At 37.4% G+C, this 20,737-nt stretch overlaps 1 protein-coding gene across 3 annotated transcripts in view; it reads right to left on the reverse strand.

The window, feature by feature from the left end:
• GRM7 (glutamate receptor, metabotropic 7) overlaps positions 1-20,737 on the reverse strand; it is a 919,719-nt gene that overhangs the window by 296,412 nt on the left and 602,570 nt on the right. For all 3 annotated transcript variants that reach the window (XM_012000647.1, XM_012000645.1, XM_012000644.1), the window contains exon 6: positions 2,537-2,737. In XM_012000647.1, the coding sequence (XP_011856037.1) occupies positions 2,537-2,737 (201 nt within the window). The remainder of the gene's footprint in view (positions 1-2,536; positions 2,738-20,737) is intronic.

Here is a 20,737-nt window from a genome sequence, read left to right on the forward strand (position 1 = left end):
GCTTCTCAGGGGAGGCAATGCCTCGCCCTGCTTCAGCTCTCGCTGGTCGGGCTGCAGCAGCTGACCAGCACCGATCGTCCGGCACTCCCCAGTGAGATGAACCCAGTACCTCAGTTGAAAATGCAGAAATCACCGGTCTTCTGTGTCGCTCGCGCTGGGAGCTGGAGACTGGAGCTGTTCCTATTCGGCCATCTTCACTTATGTTATTTTATGAGTTATAATCCACTGGGATCCCAGAGTTGGCCAATGGGATCTCTTCCAATTTGGTTTCTGTGCCCTTTCAACATGACCCCTTCAGTTTTTGAGAATTTTCTTGTATTCTGGCACAGCATGCTTCAAGCTTATTTTGGGCTTTCCCTGCCCCAGGACCTTAAAGAATGGTCCCAACCATTCTTTAAGTGTTCTTCTACCTTTTTAATTTAACAACGGTATTTATAAATAATATCTGTGTGCTAGATGTGTTCATTTTTACCTGTGTATCATTGCTCTCAGGCCCTCTCAGGGAACAGAGCCAGGCAGAATTGGTATATATAATACACATAGAAAATTTACTTCTATATTTACCCATTGCATGTTTATTAAAAACCATACATATTATAATCCAACACAACAGGGTTCATTCTAGATATCCCTCAATCCTTATTGGTGGTTTCTATCTTAGATAATGAGAAAACTGGCTCTCATTATTCACAATATATATAATTATTTTCTCAGTCTTATTATATACATAGATTAGCTTCAGAATTGTGAAAAAAACACAGATTTACTAGATATTGTCCAATGAACGTGTACAGCTATTTTTGTCTTCAGCCTTATATAGTCAAATACTATTTTCCAAAATTACTTGCATTCATGATTTATTCCTCACCCTCCTTCACTTTAGTTATGTAATTTATAAGATAATTTGTTACTGTCTGTGTTGAATGTTGCATTGCTCATACATTCAAGTATACTTATTTAATTCTTGGCATGTGAAACATTAAGATGTAAGAGTCGAGACTATTCAAACAGATATTATCAGAGTGTGCTTCCTCCTATTCCTTTTATCCTATTGGCGCATTTTTTCACCTATCTCTACCCACATATTTTAGGTAACCTATTAATTTATAAAAGAGTTTTGTACTTTGAGAAATAAGTTTAAAACTTGAAATATGGTTGATGTGGCAAATTACAAACATTACTTCTATTAACTTGAGTATTCTGATGTTACTTTATAAGTGTGTGTGTGTGTGTGTGTGTGTGTGTGTGTGTGTAGCTTTTCATTTATGGTTCTCGGCTCATAATTACCATAACCTTTGTTATAATGTTGGTGCACTTTAGGCCTCAGAAAACAATTTCTCTTTCCGAACTTCTCCTGCCCTCCTTCTACCAACCTAAGGTAGGATACTAACCTTCCTCCACCTTTCTGTTAACAGGCCATCAGACCCTCATTTTAGAACGGTCCTGTCCCATATCCTGGAGGAAGAAATGCTGCACACATAGACCAAGAAAGATGTGGACAGACAGGCCTTGCTGGGTATCACTGCTTAGCCTATTAGTATTAGAGTATATCCTTTGTGTCCAGTCACATTTCTTCACAGTTGTCGATCATGCCTATTCAATGAAATCTTCATAAAAGGCCCAAGAGGACAAAGTTCAGAGAGCTGAACACAGGGAGGCTGACAGGAAGGTAAGCAATAACTCATCTGTGTGCAGGGGAGGCCAGCACACCCCAACTCCATGGGGACAGAAGCTCCCACTCTCAGGACCCCTTCAGACCTTGTCCTATGGATCTCTTCATCTGGAGGTTTATTTGTATCCTTTAAAATACCCTTTGTCATAGATTTAAGTAAGTGTTTTACTGAGTTCTGTGAGTTGCTCTAGGAAATTAATCAAACCTGATGAGAGGATTGTCAAAACTCCAGTTTATAGCCAGCCCATTGGAAGCACAGACAAAGCAACCTAGGGTTTGCCACTGTCATTGGAAGTGGCAAGGGGAGGAGTCTTGGGAACCAAGCCTCCAACTTGTGGGGCTTGACAGCATGCCAGATACATCATGTAGGAATTGAAGTAGAGGACACTCAGCTTATGTCCATTGCAGAATTTATTGCTAGCTTGGTGTGTGGGGGAAACCTCTCCCCTGACATTTGGTCATGGAAGTCTTCTATGTGAATTCTTGTTGTGGTATGTGAGCAGAGGAAAAATGGCTTCAGTTTTTCCATATTCAGAGGTACCTACAGCAACTGCTCCTTTCCCTTCCTCTTCTATCCCATACCCACCTGAATTCACCAAAGAAGAATTTGGCTGTGTGCAAAAAAAAAAAAAAAAAAAAAAACTCTATTTCAAGAAAATGAGACCAAACCATAACCCCCCAAATATATTGTAATTCATTCTTCCATTCATTTGCTCATTCATGCATTGATTCAGTCATTTAAAGTTTTATAATCAAGCAAGTTTTGACACATATTTTAAAGCAAATCATAATAAAAATTTAAAACTTATGAAACAGAATGCCAACACTTAGGATTCCAAAAAGGATGGATTTTTGGAGACTCACCATTGAAGTTAACATTGCGGATATACTTCAGCAACTTCTTGCCTCCAGCTTGCTCCATCTCTGGACAGACACCCCGGTAGTCAGCACAGAGATCCTTGTTCATGTGGTGAAGGGCATGAGCCATAGCATAGACCGCGTCAATCACAAACTGGACTTTACCCTCCTGCTCATAGTTGGAATCTTTTCCAATTCTCTCCTGTCCTGCACATTAAAACAAGAAACACACACACACACAAATTGGCATTGAGTAGAATGTCTAAATTTAAAAGTAAATTTTCAATTATGCTTAAAGAAAACACTGCTTCGACAACTACAGTAATTCAAGCCACATTTGCCTACCATGTGATAGCCAGCTGGTATCCATATCCAGCTACCACGTTAGATTTCTCTAATAGTTTGTAGTATTTTACTTTGTGACACCTTACCTGCTATTCAAAATATGGTGGTCCCTTAGAATAAAAGGATCTTTGAGATTAGAAGCTGAGTTGCCACACTCAAGTCTGAAAAGCTTGCTTATTCTAGAAAGACCAAATGGATAATGACAGAAACAAACTAAATTCCACACCTGAACTCATTACTTTCTACATACCTATTGTACCGTCTCAACTGTCGCCTGTCTCAATTGTTAATATTACTGGAGATTCAGATGCTCAGGCTAGAAACACTGATGTCAGTTTTCTTTCTCTTCTCTTTCACAATCCCTGCTCTCACACATGTAAGTCTAATAAATTCTAGCAGTTCTACCTGTGAAATACTGAAGAGTTTCAAACACTCCACCAATGGCCTATTTATGCCTCCTACCATTTTCCATCAGGTGCAAAGCTCATGTCTCCTTTCATCCATTCATTCCTCCATATTCACCTTTACAAACGATCGAGTTAGTCCCACCATTCCCACACTAATAATCCTTCAATGGCTCTCTACTGCCTACAGATTAAATCCAGATCCCTTTTACTGGTACCAGCGGATATTTATCATTTTGCTCCCATCTGCCTAATAATGGTAACAACTGATATTGACTAAGTCCCCACACTATGTTGAAAGCTGTGGATGTGGGATTTTTATGTCATCATCACTTTGTGAGGTAATTTTTTTTATCCTTATGATACTGATGGGAAAGCTGAGCCTTATGGAGATTAAATCACCTTCCAAAGGTCATTTACAGGTAGAGCAATGATGATGGCCCAGGCTTGTCAGACCCCAAAGCCCACATTCTTCTCATTACCTGGGCCCTGCCTACCCTCTCACATTTATTTTCCTTTACTCTTCCACATAGGTGTGACTATTGTTGCAGTTAAACTATCTTTGCTCATGCTGTTTACTTTGCCAGGGAGGTCCTTCCTCTTTGCTTCCACCATCACACTTAATTCCCAACCGTGTGTCACATTGAGGCACTCAATTGCAATTCAACATTCCCGTAAAACATTTCAAAACTTGCTTACAGCATTGTCAATAGAATCATATTTTAATGCTCTACCAGGTGTCCAAGACATTTTTCTTGTTTTTACCCTTGGATCCCCACCATTGAACATAGCATTTAGCATCTAGCAGATATTAAATAACACTTGTTGCATTAAATCATGCATTCATTAAGTACATGACACCAGCAGCTCTCTCTAGACCTCTATCCCTCTATGAAGAATAATTATCCACAAATTGCATTTCACTTTCACATCAATATTTTCCAAATTGTTTTCTATGGCACATTTGTGTAGTGAAGAAACAATAAGAGCTCTACAACCTCAACCCCTTTTCCTGCAAAACACACGAAGGTTTCCCAACAGCCAGTGTGCTAAAAAGTTTTAGGTTTCTTCACTGAGAGACTTTTCCAGAACATTTAACATTATACATAAAATGTAGTCTCCAAGAGGGAAATTTAGAATTTCCCAAATTTACTTGAATTTGTATTTTTCCATTTCAGAGCACCATTAATATCTCATATGCCAGAGAGCTGTGTTTTATATGTATCTCATTTAAATACCAAATCAACTTTATGCTCACTGCCTGTCACGGGATCTAGGGTTTTTCAGTGTATATGGTATAGGATTTTTTTAAAAAAAGATAAAATTTATCATGAATTTATGCAGCTACTTCCCATTCATATTCAGGACTACAGAGTTTTTGCTTAACCTTGACACTCTTAAATCTCTACTTCCTTTCTCTCATAAGGAAAATCTTGGTTCTCAATGATATCGCTATGATTATTCATTTGCTTTATCCCATAATATACAGATAACATTCTTAGAATAACAATCATGTCTAACTAATAGTCTGAAAAGTATAGAACAGCTTTCTGCACATACCTGTATGTGTTTTTCAGTTTTTGCCTGAGTATTTTGGGGAAGAATTTTGAGAAGTAGAGGAGCTTTGTCAAAGGGTAAATTCATGTGTATTTATATATATATATATATATAGGCAAATTGCACTCTAAAAGGATTGCATCATTTTGCCGTCCCACCAGCAATGGATGAAAATGTTTGTTTCTCTGCAACCTCAGCAACAGAGTATGCTGTCGAACTTTAATTTGCATCAATCAGGTACGTGAGAAATGCTACCCCATTGTGTTTTTATTTGCATTTTTCTTGTTATAAAGGAAATTGAGCTTCTTTCATAAGGAAAGATGCAACTTGTTTCTTGTTTTTGTAAACTGTTCATAAACAAGTCAATTCTGATAAAAAATTACTGGCCATTTTCTTCTGTATTTAAAATTAATTAGATATATGAGCTCTTTGAGATTAAGTTGCAAATATTTTTCCCAGTTTGTCATTATTCTTTTACCTCTTTTAGGTATCTTTTTTCAAATAAAAATTTATTCTTTTTTTCTAATAAAATGTATTGATTTAGTTTTCTCTTAATACATCTGGATTTTGAATCATGGTTAGAAAAAATGAGCCCACTTCCAGAGTACAGAAGTTTTCATCCATGTTTTCTCTTAGTACTCATATAATTTTTTAAGTTAAATATTTGACTCACTTGGAATGTATTTTGTTATGCAATGTAAGAAACTAATCAAAATTTTATCTTTTACCATATAGCTATGCAGTTATTGCAATATATGACAGTTCACCTTCTCTTGCTGATTTGAGGTTCTCCCTTTACTATATGTTAAATTTCCACGTGAGTGGGTCCCTTTACGGATTTTTAAAATCTGTTTCATGGTTTACTTTCTCTATCCATGCACCAAACCAGAGTTTCACTTATAAAGGCTTTATAACATATTTTAATAACTGATACAGCAAGCCCCTCTGTGCCAGATTTGTTGATTTTTAAAGATTTTTCTGAATAATTTATTTCCTCCAATAAAATTTATTAACCATTATCTTCAGAAAGAAAATCTAGCAACGTGGTGGTCCATTTATCGGGTTTTCATTGTATTTAAAAATAAACTTGCCTAGAACAGAAGCCTTGCTGAGGTTGAATCTTCCTATCTGTACCTTCATTTGCTCAAGTCTAGTTTTGCTTCTCTCAATAGTGTTTAAAGTTTTCTCATACAGGTTTTGAATGTTTCTTGCAAAGTTAGCCACGATGTTTTATTCATTTTTGCTATTATAAGTGTGGTGTTATTTTTCATGAATCGTTTTATTGGTATTTCATCGTATATATAAAAGCTACTCTTTGCTACGTTGTGGCTGTTTTACTGTTTTCCAACCTTCTGTTATGAAAAATTTCAAACACAGAGCAAGGTTAAAAGAACTTTAGAGTGAACCCACTAACTAAATTCTAATATTACCATTTTACTATATTTATTTTATAAGGCTATTCATTTTTAGTATTAATTTTATAACCTGCTACTTTATAAATTTCTCTTATTTTTTATAGAACTTAGAAAAGGCAATCTTGGAGGCATTTTGACCATTATAAAATATACACTGTGAAATAGGTTCAGACTAATAATTGAGGGGAGCCATTTCCAAACTATACTAATAAAGACAATCATCCTGGAAAGAATGCCTTGAAAAATAATTGCATTATTTTACATAATAAAATATTTTATTATCTGTGAAACATTGCAGGCTTTATCCCTTTCTCAGAGAGTCTCCAGGTATGTTAACGTATTAAAGGCTCTGAGAAGACTTATGCATTAAATTTGTCTTTGGAGCTAATAGGACTTGAAAATGTAGCCTTATATCAACAAAATCAGAAGTGACAAGTTTATGTTTCATAAAAAGGATTTAAGCTTTATTTTCCTTAGTATGGCAGTCACAATTATTTGCCAATCTCAGAGTCTTTGACTGCTCATATACCATCCCTACTCCTTGTCTCCCAACTGAAATCTGATTCTGTTCAGATATCGGAGGCCACCAATGGGAGTGAGGATTTCTGGACTTTTCACTGAGTTAATCCTGATTTGTCGAAGCCAATCCAATCTCCTCTGCAAGGACTGGTGTAGGAACATGGGATAGGATACAATTCTAGCCAATGAGATATAAAGAAAGAGTTTGCTGGAGAACTTCTGAGAAAGTTTATTTATTCTTACGAAGAGATTAGTCAATTGTATCAAAAATCTCCCACACCGCACCCTGTCCACATACCCTGCAACTATTCTAGTTATTCTGTAGTCCTGAAGAGATGATAGGAAACCACGACAACAGGGTAAATACTTGATAGGGAAGTGAAAATGCAACTGAACCGTGAGTTAGCCAAGCTTTAAATCACCCTCCACTAGGTCTTCCAAGTAATACATGAAATGGTTCAGCCACTTACTAAAGCTTGATCGTCAATATTTTCCAGGTTTATTTAACTACTACACTTCTTATTCATATACCCATTTACAAAATTCTAAGGGACTAGCATTAAACACACCCACACACACACTGAAATACAGTGTCAAGAAATATTTTCAACAACATAGCTTGAAGTGGATCAAAGAAAAAGCAGCTTTTTTTCAATTAATTCTCCATTAACAGAACATTGTTTTGATCTCTGTGATTTAATGAGACATTATTATATTCTTTATTTCGAGGAAGTTCGTCCTTTTCATTATGTTTTCTAGGAAAGAGTCTGCAGTTTAGATAAAATGGGAACTCTGAAGCATTATCTTTTTCCTCTCTAGTATGCAAAGCTTACCTTTGCAAGTCTCCTGATTTTCTTCTCTGTTATTACTTTTGCCCAAAGAGTCCAGTATTTATCTTTAAAAGGCACACTCTTTTAACCTTCTGTTGAATTAATTGTCAGTTGCATTACATAAGAATAACCCATAAATTCTTTCACTCTCAGAATTTCTAATGGTCATGCTATGGGGAAGATCTTTTCTTTGAAATACCTGTTTAATTTGCCCATTTCAGCTTACTGCTTCCTCAGAATATATGCCTTAGATAAAATGTATCAGCAAATTATTAGGATAAAAAAGATATGGAAAATGAAAGATATAATGGATTTGAAATTGTTAATAAAAAAAAAAAAAATCCTGGCCGGGCACGGTAGCCAGTAATCCCAGCACTTTGGGAGGCCGAAGTGGGCGGATTACCTGAGGTCAGGAGTTCGAGACCAGCCTGGCCAACATGGTAAAACCCCATCTGTGCCAAAAATACAAAAATTAGCCAGGCTGGTGGCGCGTGCCTGAAATCACAGCTACTCAAGAGGCTGAAACAGGAGAATTGCCTTGAACCCAGGAGGCAGAGGCTGCAGTGAGCTGAGATTGTGCCACTGCACTTTAGCCTGGGCTACAGAATGAGACTCCGTCTCAAAAAAAAAAAAAAAAAAAAAAAGTCGTGTTTCAAAAGGAAAACCAAAACAAAGAGAGATGGAGTTATGGTTAGGTGAGAAAACAAATCAAAGATGTTTACTAATGTACACTGAGACACACAGATGCTAGAAAGATTCAGCAGATTTGAACAACTGGCATAAGGCTCCTCATGTGTTTTTAAGGCAATGAATAATTGAAATTTTTATTTCAAATATTAACTGAAGTGATTTCTTTGGGAAGTCTGATCTGAAGCTGTGTACGCTTGTGCTGGCAGTGCTTTTAGACTTTGCATTACATAATTTTATTGAATGTAAAGCCTCAAACTTAAATATTTCTTGAGGATGAAGTCCTGAGTAGTAACAGCATATAATTAACTTAATATTAACGTTTGGATCTATTGTAAATGATAAATTAATAAATAGTAATTGAATATATTACAAGAGCTTTGAAAAGAGAGTCAGGGCATATTTCATTTGTGACAAACTGCTATATACTGGGTGAAGGGGACACAGGGACAGCAGGGTGGATATCCTGGAGTGTTACAGAATGTTGCTGGGTTCTAAAAGTGCTACAGTAACCTAGCAAGTCTCATTACAAAGCTGCTGCACTGCAGCTTTGTAATATTTCAAAATAAATTTAAAGATAAATAGATAAATAACTCTGTCGACTGGGTACTATTCCCCTTCAAGGGTAGGCATTTCTCTTTATAAAATGAATATTAATGGAAAACTAAGATTCTGTGTTATATTGAAGTTTACTTTAGTGCCATCTTTCATAATATCCACATTTAGAGAATCCCAGAGTAAAATCCTATGGCCTTGTGAGAATTATCAATAGAAGCAAAGTCAGAAGGTCTGGAATGAGCCAAAATGTCTGCAGTATTGCTGTGCCTCTATTTGCAGGTGAAGATGAGTGAGAATTGAATGTGATGAACAACTCCTGAAAAGAATGCTGGGGTTCACAGTGGGTCATAGCACCACTGGCAGCACGTGTTCATTGCGAACTTTCTGTGCACCAGGCTCTGTGGAAGCACTTTTCATGGTTTGACTTTTTAACCCTCACAGCACCCTTCTGAGACAAGTACTATTAATAATATTTTCTCCATTTGCCTTCCATTTCTTGCCTCTGTGTTACTTCGTTGCACATTATAAAAAATGAGCCAAATGGTTTCTTCCCTGTCCACACAGGAAACAGCGACACACTTGTCCTCCCACCCCCATCCCCCTTTAATTCTTTTCATTTTTGATATTAGTTTAGGGTCATAAGTAATCTAAAAGTTCATGCTGGCCATTATTTTTATTTACATCCTCTTATACCTACTGAATGTTTCAGCAGAATTTCCTGCAAGGAGGATGGTTTTGACAACCACCACTGTATTCTTGCTTGACTTCTCTTTGGGTGGAAAAGTTAATGCCCAGAACAACTGACAAAAGGCTGGCAGAGGAATGAAGAAAACAACGCAAAAAGGCCAGATGACTTACCCATTGATCTTCCAGCTTAAATGACCAAAATTCGATTGCAATTGAACCATTAACATCCTAATGTTCTGCAGTAGAAGTACTGAGTGCTCTGCTAAAGATTCAAAAAGAATTACAGCAAAGGAAAAAAAAAGTCTAGCTAAAACCCATTATTTCTAAGCATTTTTCAACTAGGATGCTTCCTTGAGAGCTATTCATTTTCACTTAAAACTGTGTTTTCTTCTGCAATTCCGTTTTCAATTTCCAGGTAAGTACAAGAAAAGATACATGCAGTGAATAAACGTGTGTTGGGAGTAGGGGGTGGATAATGAGGATGTGTTTAGGTACAATGCACACAGAGACTGAGGTTGAATGGAGGAATGTTTCCATCTCATGTTTACACACTCCAAACATGTGAAAGATGTCCTGAGAGACTCCACCAAGGACTTTATGGCCAAGAGCAATTTGTTGTGGGTAATGCTAATCAGTTCAGTAAAGGTAAAAACACTGTTTGCTACTAAAACTAACATAAGAAAACTTAATATACCTTGTTACCAGACAAACAAACAAAACGATATGGTTTCCTAAAGAAGCACATAGATTCAGTTTCAATGTCTTACGTAGATTTCCTTCTCCTAAGCTTTCTTAAGCCAATTTTCTACTTCAACAATTTTGATTGGTCCTCTTCTACAAGCCATAGAATCATTGAAAAAGTATTCTTTCTAGAATTGACTTAAACAAACGTCTCTATAGATGCCTGTCCTCTTAACTCATTCCTCAACCAAACTTCCTTCAATAAGGAGGTTGTACCACTCTGAAACTCTGTTTATGCCATCCCAGGAGTTGTATTCAGGTTGAACTTTTAGGACATTCATGTATCTGTTTATTCACAAAAGCATTAAGAAGCCAGATGAAATAGTGGATCTGTTCAATTATCACCAATAGTTGCTAAAAGCATGAGATAAAAGGATGATGGGAACTTTGCAGTGAATAGATCAGGTTGACAACCCTGGAATCTTAGCTTAATCTTTTTTCCTCCTCCTGTTTTGTTCTTGACATTAGCCAGTTTTTTGTTTGTTAGTTTGGAAAACGGCATTATATACATATGTAGCCATGTAAACCAACAACAACAAAAAACCTTCACAAAAACATAAATTTTCAGAGTAGGAAGGAAAATGTCACCTTGTCGTCTTGTGCCTAGGATATTCCCTCTTCTAAATATAACTACTCTCATTCCTTATGTTAATAACACACAAAATTAAGAAACAGATTTTATGTGTTTTCTAATGTGATGCAATACTAAATGTATACCACCACCTTGTAGAAATTCTGTCAAATACATAACCATATAAACACAGAAAGAAAGAAAGCAAGAGACATAAACCTGATCAAGCTCTGGATCTATGCATTAATTTACAGGAAATGCAGAAAATAAAGAAAATATACATCAAAAGTAAAATTCAATTCTCACAGGACTGTTCTGACAAATGGCAAGAAGTAAAAAGAAAAGAAGGAAACATATTTAGATTACAGAAAAAATTGAGAAACGTATCAAATAAATGTGAGATGTACAATGTATTTAGATCCTGATGTGAAAAAAACAATTTTACAAAGACATTTATGAGAGAAGGGAGAGACTAGCTATTCAATGATGATAATGAACTATTGTCTTTTGTGTGTATTATACATTTTTTGAGAGCAATTATCTCTTAAAGTTGCATGCTGTAGTATTTAAAATAAAATCATATGTAAAGGTTTACTTTGAACTGGCCAATGGTGAGGGAAAAAATATGTATAGGGTATATGTAAAAATAAATTGGCCAGATATTGACAGCTGTTGGGGTTCAGTGATGGATACATGGTGATTCATTACACTACTCTTTCTGCTTTTGTGTTGGTCTGAAGGATCAGATGATGCTCATGAAAATAAAAATAAAAGACGGAGAAGACCAGAAAAAGAGGAGGAGGAAGTAGAATAAAAAGAAGAGGAGGAGGAGGATAGAAACGAAAAGGAGGAAGAAAAAAAAAGAAGATCAAGATGATATAAGGGGGAAACAGGGAGGGTGTGCGGAGGAGGCAAGAGAGGAGATGAAGTTAGTTGCATCTAAGGATATCTACCATGTACCAGACACTCTCCTAAAGATGAGGGATACAGATATAAATAATAATACAACATGTTGTCAGCTTTCACAGTTCTACTCAAATACTTCTGCTGAAAACCAGGGTTTCCACTCTCATGTCAGGTCTTACAGATGCTCTTGGATTAATGTGCTTCCCATGTATCTAATTAAGGGGCATACATATTGCAGAAGCTATGGCATATGGGAAGGTTCATCTAACTCCCACGGGACTTTAGGCCCTTCCTGGATGAAACCTAGGCATGTTGTGGGGATAGAATGATTGCATCTCACTGGTAGCATGCCCCTTCACCTCCTTAAGCACACAGATAAAACACAAGGGAATTCATCTCACTTCAGAATTTGAAAGGATATTTCAGAATCATCAGTTTCATCAAAGTTTATTTTTAGAAAAGTCATACTTGAAAGTCCTAGTTAGAGCAATCAGGCAAGAGAAAGATACAAAAGGCATTTAAAGGAAACGAAGTCAAACTATCTTTGTTTGAAGATGCTGTGAATTCATTCCTACAAGACTCTATAGTCTCAGCCCAAAAGCTTCCAGAACAATTTCAGCAACGTTTCTGGATACAAAATCAATATACAAAAATTAGTAGCATTTCTATATGCCAATAGCATCCAAGCTCAGTACCAAATGAAGAATGTAATCTCATTCACAATAGTCACAAAAAGTACTGAGGAATATAGCTAACCAGGTGAAAGATCTCTAAAACAACAATTACAAAACACTGCTGAAAGAAATGAGAGATGACACAAACAAATAGAAAAACATTCTATGTCCATGAATAGGAATAATCAATATTATTAAAATAGCCATACTGTCCAAAGCAATTTGCAAATTAAATGCTATTTCTACCCAACTACCAACGGCATTCTTCACAGAATTAGAAAAAAAAAAAAAAAAAAAACTAATCTAAAAATCATATGGAACCAAAAAGAGCCCAAATAGCCAAGGCAATCCTAAGCAAAAAGAACAAAACTGAACACATTACATTACACAACTTCAAGCTATACTATAAGGCTACAGTAAACCAAACAGCATGGTACTGGCACAAAACAGACACATAGACCAATGGAATAGCATAGAGAGCCCAAAAATAAAGCTGCACACTTACAGCCATCTGATCTTTGACAAAGGTGACAAAAATGACCAATGGGGAAAGGATTCATTCAATAAATGGTGCTGGGATAACTGCAGAAGATTGCAGAAGATTGAAATTGTACCACCTCCTTATACCATATACAAAAATTAAGCCAAGATATATAAAAACTTAAATGTAAAACTTAAAACTATAAAAGCTCTTTAAGAAAATTTGGAAATGCCATTCTAGATATAGGCCCTGTCAAAAATTTTATGAAGATAACAAACGTAATTGCAACAAAAATTGACAAATGTGACCTATTTAAACTAAAGAGCCTCTACACAGCAAAAGAAACCAATAGAGTAAACAGACAACCCAAAAAATTGGAGAAAATATTTTCAATGTACACATCCAACAAAGATCTAATATCCAGAATCTATAATGAACTTAAACAAATTAACAAGCAAAAACCAAATAATCTTATTAAAAAGTGGGCAAAGGACATGAACAGACACTTTTTGAAAGAAGACATATTCGTGGTCAAAACACATGAAAAAATGCTCAACATCACTAATCATTAGAGAAATGTAAATCAAAACCACAATTAGATACCATCTCATACCAGTCAGAATGGCTATTATTAAATGGTCAGATGCTGGTGAGGTTGCAGAAAAAAAGGTAATGCTTATACACTTCTGGTGTGAATGTAAATTAGTTCAGCCACTGTGGAAAGCAGTTTGGTCATTTCTCAAAGAACTTAAAACAGAATTACCATTTGACCAAATAATCCCATTACCGGGTATATACCCCAAAGAACATAAATTGTTCTAACATAAAGATACATGCACATACATGTTCATGGCAGCACTATTCCCAATAGTAAAGACATGGCATTGACCTGGATTCTCATCAATGGTAGACTGGATAAAGAAAATGTGGTACATATACACCATGGAATACTGTACATCCATAAAAACAAGAATGAGATAACGTCCTTTAGCAGCAACATGGATGGAACCAAAGGCCACTATTCTAAGCACACTAATGCAGGAACAGAAAGCCAAACATTAAACTTTCTCACTTACAATGGGGAGCTACACATTGAGCACACATACACACAAAGAAGGGGACAGTACAGGTTGGGGCCTATTTGAGGCTAGAGGATAAGAACTGAAAAACTATCTATTGGACACTATGCTTATTACTTGCATGACAACATAATATGTACACCAAACCCCCACGACACTCAGTTTATCTATAGAACCAAGCTGCATATGTACACTTGAAACTAAGCTAAAATTAAAATTAAAAAGCCATGATTTCACCCATTTAATCTCTAGTTGTATGTCTTATGGGTATATTGGATTAGCTCTAGTGATTGCAACTGTAAATAGGAAAGAAAAATATACATGCACATACACTGAACACCCTAAAGGCAAGTCTAGGTCTTCAAAATTTCTACATGCCCAGAATCTAAAACCAGGTCTGGCATACAGTGGACATCCAGTAAAGGTATGTTTAATAGAGGATAAAGGAATAAGTGAATGCACTGAAAAGGGAAATAAAATAATGAGAAAGTAACATCTGTAAAAATGTGAAAAAGGAAAGTTAAAATGCTTCACCTTAGATAGCTGATAGTTTGGATGAAGAATATAATTCCAGAGACCAGGGAATTTCTGACAAAGATGAAGAAAAAAATAGCAGTACATTAAGCCTTGATATTTGAGCTCTTTATCATGAATTGGCTTCTCAAATGGCTAAAGACCCTACCTCTCTACCTGTCACTGCTTTCACTTTTTTCAATTAATTTATTCAAGTAAAGATGATATAAATACCCTGTGAGCTTTTTTTATGATTAATTTTATATTAAGACAATTACATATATACATTTACCTCTTCACATATACTTTTGACCATGTAGTCATGATCATTCAAGAATGAAACAGATGGGTTTCTTCATCATGAGTCCTAACGATATTCATAACTGAGGAAAAAGAGTCTGTATATTTCCCAACACAGAGGTTCTGAGGGCTCTGAGCTAATTAGGCATGTCATATTTCACTTGTCTCAAGAAAAACAGAACAGCTGACCTGACAAGGAAATATTTGTAACCATCTGCTAACCAGAAGGTTGAAATGGACAGTTCACCATTAGAACAAACTTGACGATTTGCTTGACGAGCAACTAACCACTCCCTGCTACCCACAGAAGGAAAGTCATTTAATAGCAATGTAAAGGCCATGCTCAGTAGAGCAGTATTGAGAACACTGTCTTAAAATCCAGGCTCAGTTTAAAACACTTTCATGTCACCACTATGGTTTAATGGGGAAGGAGTCCTTCAAAAATCTTAACATTTTGAAGCTAGTGTGATGGTACTTCCATCTTTCTTATAATCAATCCACCCATTGTAAAAGAGTTAGGAGCTTGCAGGCTGGTAGGGAGAAACCTGGGTTGAAACTCTACCTCTGCATGTATTATATTTGTGACTAAAATCAAGTTATATAGCATCCCCAAGCTCATCATTTCTTCATGTATAAAAGGTAGTCATCCCCAAAGAGAAACATTATATTCTTTGTGTGGCTAGATGCTGTAAGGAACATTGTGTTACTTCCAATGTCTCCAAGCCCACAGTCAGAAATAAATTACCAAAATAAGGGCCAGAATGTATCTCAGTATTGCTACAGTTGATGGCTTTACACTTAAATTTCATTTCCAAAGTTCATCTGCATTTTCCTAGGCTCAAGTGACTGCCCTCCTTTAGAACATTCTCAGAAATAAATCGTTCATGCCCCTCTTTGAAGCTTTACTGCCCACTGGACATGCCTCTCTGATCCTACGTCTGCTAAGCTCTCATCCCTGTATGCCAATTCTCTATTGTTTAACAACCAGCTCCCTCCATCTTTCCAAATATTTTGTGCTCTCTGGAACTCCAAATCCACACTGAGCACTCCTCAATGCAACCTTATCCCAGTTTTCAAATAGTTCCTTAACTAAAACCTGGAGGTTTGATGAGAACACTGCTTCCCCTAGGGCTCTATTAAGTAGAAGTATTTTTCTCCCTTGCATAGCCCCATGTATCTCAATGTCCTTCTTATTTCCCAATGCCACTTGCATTCTCAAATTTGTTTCTCCCTGTGTACGACAGAAAAAAACCTCCTGTTCCTTTTTTTCCTAACCTCTGTGCGTCTTGACTTGTTTGTCACAAACTGTGAAGGGTCTGGGATTTTACCATATCTGCAAGCCTACAAGTTAGCCTGCCACAGTTTTGGGTGCTGGCGGAAGACATAAGAATCAAGGGGCAGGGATGAAACGTGTTATTTTTCACAGAAACAGTAGTAGCCAGAGTATCAGCCTTTTCTGGCTCTGGTTCCTCGAGCCCCAATTCACATAGGCTGACAGAAAAAGAGCCAGGTGACACCATGGACTACATTACAGGAGAGGACTCTGAGCTTAGAGAGCCTGGTCTTTGATCCCAGACAGTAAATATTGCTGACCTTTGCTCTGAAAAGAAACACTATCTCCAACTTCCAAAGTTGTTTGCTATACAAGTGCCCTTGGAAAGGTAGTCTGGAACAAAAGTGGTCGCTGTCCCTGCCCACAAGATGTGCAGAAACATGAGAGACCCATGGACAATTTTCTTCCAACAGTGTTCATGTCCCTCCTTATAATATGAGTCTCAGGGTTTGGGATCCATCTTTTCCTTCTCCTCACACTCACTCCTTCCTGGACAATTGTATTCATTTTAATGACATTAACTATGAACCACTGATGAAGTTATACTTTGTATCTGTGGTGTAGACTCCTGAGTTCTACACCTATACATTGAGTTGTCTTCATAACCCTTCTAGTTGTATGTCTTATGGATGTATTGGATTCAACATGTCTACAATTAAACTCTTGCCCCTTCTACCCGCCAGCTCTTGGTCACGTACATACATGACAGCTTCTGTGCTGTATATATTCTGTGTGTCCCCCAGATGAACCTGGTACCATTCTCTACACCTTGAGAAATTTTCTTTGATGAACAAATACAGAGCTCTCTCACCTTTTGACATCTGGTTAATTTGGTCAATGGGAGCCGCAGGCAGAAGACTAAAGGGCAGGAGGGTGGTTTGATGTTGCTGTTTATTGGTCTGGCTACCTCCCTGTCAGGTAGCCTGTCCTTACATTTGTTCTCCCAGGCTTCTGGTAACCACTCTGTCTGCTTGCCCTTTCTGGTTTGGAGTGGTGTTTCTCTATGTTATTCACCCAGAGGTACTGCATTGTCCTTCACTGCCTTCTTAAGAAACTCTTCTGGCACTTTTGGACATTATGCCTTTGTGAGACTCTGTTTAAGTAATTCCCTTTGAATGAGTCATCATTTCTGCTTGGATTCTCACTGATACATTCAGCTGTGTATGCCAGAAATGGGGGTGTCATGATTGCTCTCATTTCCCCATATCTCATCCATAACCAAATTACAGAGATTTGGATTCCCAAATACTTAGCACAATTGTCTCCTTCCCTCCATCTCCACAACCACTGCCCTTCTCCAGGTCATCGTCCTATCTCACCTGGACTGCTGTATGGCCTCCTCACTGGTCTCACAATGTCTATCCTGGCATCTCTTTAACACAATTTTCATACAGTAGTCAACTTACCATTAAATTGCAAACTAGGCCATGCCACTCCCCTGATTGGAACCTCTCACCTGTTCCCCACTTCATTTACTTGGAAATCAGAACCTCAACATAGTCTACGAGGCTCAGTGTGATCTGACTCCCTCCAGTCACATCTTAGAGCCACATTCCTTCTCATTATATTTCACATTCTGTTACCTTTTTTTTTTTTAAACAAATTTCAAGCATATTCTAATTTCCTCTTTCTTCTATTTGAAAAACTCTCATTCTGGCTAACTACTACTCTCAAATTCTAGTTTAAATGTTATATTTAAGAGACTTCTACTAACTCTCAAAGTTTGGTCTCTCTGTACAGTTTCCCTACTTGCCCCTAGCCTAGCATTAGGCTATGCAAAGACACAAAAATTATAATTATATTATGGATGTTGAGAGAGGTGGGCTGGGTGTAGGGTGGGGAATACAGGAAGAGAAAGAAAAGGAAAGAAAAAGTAAAAGAAGGAAACCAGGCAGACATGAATCAGTTATAAATAAGAACATAAAGCCAGGCAAGATGCAATTTTAGAAAAAATAATAGAGACAATAAACATTATGAATTAAGAGATGAAGAATACCAGAAATTTACATAGTCAATTAATTTAGGGTTTAGGACTGGAGGCAATGACTTCAGTTAGGACTATTTACAAAACTGAGGCATGTGGTAAGGATGTCTAGGACTGCAGTGGTAGCAGTGAGGATTATCTGTTCCCCACAGAGTCTAGCACAATAAATAATTGATTTATGAGTTAGTTTATTTTGTAGAAAGCTAAGTAGGACTTAGTGACTGAGTGGATAAGGGAGAGAAGTGGATAGAGAAAGGATGGGAAAAAAGGAGGGTGCAAAAACATTTTTAAAACTCTACTAAGAGAAGGCACCAAATTTGGAACTTTAAAACTGAACTCACTTAACTCATACAACAGCACTATGAAATAGACTGCATTACTTCACTCTTTTAAAAATAGAAGATAAAAGCTTAAAGCAGAAGAGATAGGCTTTGCAGTTAGTCTCAAATCTTGGTTCTGCCACTTACCAGCTGTGTGACTAGTTATGCTAGGAAATAAAAATGAATAATAAAAGTCATGCTACAGGGTCGGTGTGAAAGGAAATAACAGTTGTAAGGGGTATACATTGGACTTGATCTCTATTGTATCCAATGAAACCATTAAGTGATCTCCAAAAACTAAAGCAAATGACACATATAAAGAGTGAAATGATGATGATGATGATGATGATAAAAGACCTGAGGCCAGAATATAGATTCCAAAGTCAATAGAGAAACTAGAAATAAGGGGTATTTCTGCAAGCAAGGAAACAACACAGAAGGTGAGTCCCACGTGTGCCCAAATACTTGACTGACTGGAAGGTTCATAGGCACAGGGGAGGCCCAGAGAAGTCCAGGCTGAAAAAAGCAGAAGTGCAAAATGGCAAGAGTTGGAGAGAGATATAAGTAGCTGTAGACTGCAGGAGAGGCAAGTTTGCAGTTTGATTGTAGGTAGCCATCTTCTAGAAAACAGCACAATCTTCAGGGGAGCATGACAGAATTCAGAGTTGCTTTAGCCACATCCCATATCTTTTGATAACGAAAACAGGAAAATTTGTAGCATTAGTTGTTACATAATGAAAAAATGAAGGCTGCAAATCAATGAGCTAAGCCAGGGGTAGACAAAGTATGGACCATGACATGTTTTTCTATGTCCCGCAAACTAATAATGGCTTTTAAATTTTAAACAATATGGTTAAAAAATAGAAGAAAAAGAAAAGAATGTAAGACACAGACTCTATGTGACCCTAATCCTAAAATATTTATTATCTACTTCAGAAAAAGATTTATTATCTACTTCCTGAACCCTAATCTAAGCCTCTTCTTAACAACCTAGAAAAGAAGAAAGAAGAGGAGGAGAAAAAACTAAACAAAAAGTTACCAGAAAGAGGGATATAAAGACAACAGTAGAAATGGATGAAATAGAAAACAACAGAGACAATAAAGAAAACAAAAGTTATTTTTATAAGGTTAATAAAATTGATAAGGCCGGACGCAGTGGCTCACGCCTGTAATCCCAGCGCTTTGGGAGGCCAAGGCAGGTGGATCACCTGAGATCAGGGGTTCGAGACCAGCCTGGTCAACATGGTGAAACTTCATCTCTACTAAAAATACAAAAATTAGCTGGGCGTGACTGGGCGCGGTGGCTCACGCCTGTAATCCCAGCACTTTGGGAGGCCGAGGCGGGCGGATCACAAGGTCAGGAGATTGAGACCATCCTAGCTAACATGGCAAAACCCCATCTCTACTAAAAATACAAAAAAAAAAAAAAAAAAAGTAGATGGGTGTGGTGGCGGGCACCTGTAGTCCCAGCTACTCCAGAGGCTTATGAAGGTAATAAAGCAAGACAATGGTGTGAACCCGGGAGGCAGAGCTTGCAGTGAGCCAAGATCACGCCACTGCACTCTAGCCTGGGGGACAGAGGGAGACTCTGTCTCAAAAAAAAAAAAAAAAAAAAAAAAAAAAATTAGCCAGACGTGGTAGCAGGGGCCTATAATCCTAGCTACTCGGGAGGCTGAGGCAGGAGAATCTCTCTTGGAGCCGAGAGGCTGAGGCTGCAGTGAGCCGAGATCGCACCATTGCACTCCAGCCTGGGCGACAAGAGTGCAACTCTGTCTCAGAAAACAAAACAAAACAAAACTTTATAAATCTCTAGGACAAACTAAGAAGCAAAGAAAGAAAAATTGAAGGCATGGCTGGGCATAATGGCTCATACCTGTAATCCCAGCACTTTGGGAGGCCGTAGTGGGTGGATCTCTTGAACTCAGGAGTTTGAGACCAGCCTGGGCAACATAGTGAAAACCCATCTCTACTAAAAATGAGAAAAAACTACCAGGGGTGGTGGCACACACCTGTAGTCCTAGCTAGCAGGGAGGCTAAGGTGGAAGAATTGCTTGAGCCGGGGAAGTCAAGGCCACAGTGAGCCGAGATCAAGGCACTGTACTCCAGCCTAGGCAACAGAGTGAGACTCTGTCTGCCCCCGACCCAAAAAAAAGAAAGAAAAAAGAAAACACAGAGAATGAAGGAAGTCTCATCACCTCAGATGCGACAGATACTAAATAAATAATAAGAAAACACTATGAACAAGTTTTTTTTGGCCAATAAATTAAATAATTTAGGTAAAATGAAAAAAAAAATTTGAGAGA

Source organism: Mandrillus leucophaeus, unplaced genomic scaffold (assembly GCF_000951045.1).
Source record: "Mandrillus leucophaeus isolate KB7577 unplaced genomic scaffold, Mleu.le_1.0 Scaffold637, whole genome shotgun sequence".
In the NCBI taxonomy this organism is placed as follows: domain Eukaryota; kingdom Metazoa; phylum Chordata; class Mammalia; order Primates; family Cercopithecidae; genus Mandrillus; species Mandrillus leucophaeus.